The sequence below is a fragment of the Procambarus clarkii genome, chromosome 77 (assembly GCF_040958095.1).
Source record: "Procambarus clarkii isolate CNS0578487 chromosome 77, FALCON_Pclarkii_2.0, whole genome shotgun sequence".
In the NCBI taxonomy this organism is placed as follows: domain Eukaryota; kingdom Metazoa; phylum Arthropoda; class Malacostraca; order Decapoda; family Cambaridae; genus Procambarus; species Procambarus clarkii.
In genome coordinates, this window is record NC_091226.1 from 21038267 (window position 1) to 21042237 (window position 3971).

Consider the following 3971-nt stretch of genomic DNA (forward strand, 5'->3'; position numbering starts at 1 on the left):
GCCAACACCGGCGTCGTCGACACACCCATCGATCAGGAGGTACTGCTCCAACAGACAGTCCTGATGATCCTCTGGTCCCCCAGGCACTTTCCCAAGGGATTGTGACACCGGGGGAACATAAGGCCCAGAGTGAGGCTCCCACCAGTCGCAGACGCCGTCAAGAGAATTCGCGAGCCGACCACCGCTTCCGTCAGGCAGAGAGAAGCATAGATCAACATCCTCTGGACTGAAAGTCATTGATACCACACATTTTACTTACTTTGTATGAGGGTTTTATGGTTTTTTCTAGTGGTTCCGCCTTTGGAGACGTCTGTGCACTGGTGGTCAAAAAGTTAGCTGTTGTATTTCAGGGATAATGGCGCCCCATCCTGAGTATACTGTGGTGTTTTGGAATGCCCGCTCCCTTTTTAAGAAGACGCAATTTCTACGCAATTTTGATTCCACCCCGCGTCCATGGACTCGTCATCATTCTCGACTCCTCGACACTGCCATCACTCGTCTCCGGATTGGGCACACCTGCCTGGCTGCACATCTCCATCGTCTACCGCTGGTAGATTCCCCATACTGCCAGTGGTGTCCGACCCAGGAGGATACAGTGGAGCACCTACTTCACTGCCCTCGATTTCATTGCGCTCGCGTCAGACTACAGAGTGCCGTTCGTAGGCTGAATATTCCCCGCCTCACAGTTCCCGTTCTCCTTGACGGGGCAGGTGCGAGAGACGAAGACGTCCGTCATGACATCCTTCGCCATACCTTCCGCTTCATCCGTCATGTCCGTGGCCTGAAGAGACTGTAAAATTTGTGGCCTGAGGAGATTGTAGGGTCTATGGCCTGAAGAGACTATAGGGACCCCATCCCTCCGCTATTTCCCGGTATCGGGCAGCCGGGGCGCATCCGATCCCACGATCGTCGTCGCCCCTAAATCAACACAACAACAACATATCTTTCAGGACCCTTTCCTCCGTTTTATGGGCTGTGGAAAAGAAGTTCCTGTAAAATTGTCTAATAGGGGGTATAGGTGTTGTGTTAGTTGTCTCTTCAGAGGTTGCATGGCGTTTCACTTTCCTTCTTATGATGTCTTCCACGAAACCATTGGAGAAGCCGTTGTTGACTAGGACCTGCCTAACCCTACAGAGTTCTTCGTCGACTTGCTTCCATTCTGAGCTGTGGCTGAGAGCATGGTCGACATAAGCGTTAACAACACTCCTCTTGTACCTGTCTGGGCAGTCACTGTTGGCATTCAGGCACATTCCTATGTTTGTTTCCTTAGTGTAGACTGCAGTGTGGAAAACCCCGCTCCTTTCCATGACTGTTACATCTAGAAAGGGCAGCTTCCCATCCTTTTCCATCTCGTAAGTGAAACGCAGCACGGAACTCTGCTCAAATGCCTCCCTCAGCTCCTGCAGATGTCTGACATCAGGTACCTGTGTAAAAATGTCGTCAACATACCTGCAGTATATGGCCGGTTTCAAGTTCATGTCGACTAAGACTTTTTGCTCGATGGTACCCATGTAGAAGTTTGCAAACAGGACACATAGGGGAGAACCCATGGCGACCCCATCTACTTGCTTATACATGTGTCCATCCGAGCTCAAGAAGGGTGCCTCTTTAATACAAGCTTGGAGTAGTTTCCTTAGAATGTTCTAAGGAACATTCATATATATAAACATTAATTCATGAAAACTTGGCTTATTAGGCAAATCGGGCCTTGCATAGTAGGCTGAGAAGTGCGTTCTGGCTACTAGGTACGACATATATATATATATATATATATATATATATATATATATATATATATATATATATATATATATATATATATATATATATATATATATATATATATATATATATATATATATATATATTTGCCTAATAAGCCAAGTTTTCATGAATTAATGCTTTTTCGACTACCTAACCTAACCTACCTTAACTTTTTCGGCTACCTAACCTAACCTAACCTATAAAGATAGGTTAGGTTGGGTTAGGTAGGGTTGGTTAGGTTCGGTCATATATCTACGTTAATTTTAACTCCAATAAAAAAAAATTGACCTCATACATAATGAAATGGTTAGCTTTATCATTTCATAAGAAAAAAATTAGAGAAAATATATTAATTCAGGAAAACTTGGCTTATTAGGCAAATCGGGCCTTGAATAGTAGGCTGAGAAGTGCGTTCTGGCTACTAGGTACGACATATATATATATATATATATATATATATATATATATATATATATATATATATATATATATATATATATATATATATATATATATATATATATATATGACAATGTCAGACCACGGAGGAAAAATGAAACAGGAAATTTCCTTAAGTACTTTCGTATATTAAATACATCTTCAGAAGGTCATTTTACAGATCGAGTGATGGGTATAAATAGGCAGGAAGGAGTGGTGAAGTAAGGTGAGGTACAATACTTGGACAACGCAGACGGCCCATTGGCCCATCAGATGCACCCAATTGGCACATCCGATGTAGCCCAATGGCCCATCTGATACAGCAGACATACAAGCATAATATATAGGTAATTATAACATAAAGAAGTAAATATATACAATAAATTAGTGAGACAAATGTTTTTCAATGATTCTACTTAAATCGCCCTTTAGCTGATCTATTAGAAATGGATCTAAGTTATATAGACCACTGCAAATATTCAAATTACTTTCTTTGGTGATCTGTATCAAAGCAGATTCAATTATGTTTCTGTTATAGGTGCTTTTACAATTTGTTATTGAAGAAGCACTCTCCCAATCAATTTGGTGAGCTTTTTCTGACAAATGCACAAACAAAGCATTAGACAATTGGCCATGTCTTACAGAGTATTTATGTTGCGATATTCTACATTTTAAATCTTTAGATGTTTGCCCGACATAGAACTTATTACATTCCTTACAAGGTATTTTATAAATGACGCAATTATCACTACGAGGGCTGTTCCTTACTAATAGCTTACCAACAGTGTTTTCGTAGCTAAACATTACATCTATATTAAAAAGTTTCAAGGCCTTGACAATATTCTCAAACCCAGAGAAATATGGTAAACATAACACATTCTTTGGGCGAATCCTTTCACTGCATACATTATTATAATATGTACGACGAGCTTTGTTACGACAAACTTCCAAAAAATTCAGTGGGTAACAAAGCTTAAGACCAATCGAATCAATATTCTTAAATTCTTCATCTAAGAATTCTGGACTCACAACTCGAAGAGCTCTTAGATACATTGAAGAAAAAATTGACTTTTTTACATTGTATTTATGCCCTGAAATTTTTTTTCCTCCGTGGTCTGACATTGTCACATTCTTAATCACGTGTTTATTTTCGTGATATACACACACACACATATATATATATATATATATATATATATATATATATATATATATATATATATATATATATATAAAGTTTTTGAGGAAGAATATAGTAAGAGAAGGAGAGCTCTGTCCAGGAGACTTAAGAGCCGACAGTGATAGTGGAAAGGGAAATTATTTTAAAATTTACGAATACTGCAAGAGGGTGGTGAAGATGGTGCTGAAGAGGGAGGTGCAGATGGTGGTGACGATGGTGGTGAAGAGGGAGGTGAAGATGATGGTGAAGATGGTAGTGAAGATGGTGGCGATGGTGCTGAAGATGGTGGTGAAGATGGTGGTGCAGCGGGTGGTGAAGATGGTAGTGAAGATTGTAGTGAAGATAGTGGTGAAGATAGTTTTGAAGATGGTGGTGAAGATGGTAGTGAAGATAGTGGTGAAGATGGTGGTGCAGAGGGTGGTGAAGATAATGGTGAAGATGATGGTAGAGACACACACATATACGCTCCTGCAAATACTTAACTAAATGTTTAAATTTACCTAGACACACACCTTCCCCCTTACTTTCCCTCTCTTACCCCCTACTTTATCACCATCCGTCTCTCGCTCACCCTTTGTCCCCTTTATCC

General features: G+C 40.4%; 1 protein-coding gene across 1 annotated transcript in view; it reads left to right on the forward strand.

Moving 5' to 3' along the window:
- The first annotated feature begins 355 nt into the window (after nucleotides 1-355).
- LOC138357345 (trichoplein keratin filament-binding protein-like) overlaps nucleotides 356-3971 on the forward strand; it is a 14785-nt gene continuing 11169 nt past the window's right edge. Inside the window, exon 1 of the mRNA XM_069314023.1 lies at nucleotides 356-550. Within this exon, the coding sequence (XP_069170124.1) occupies nucleotides 356-550 (195 nt within the window). The remainder of the gene's footprint in view (nucleotides 551-3971) is intronic.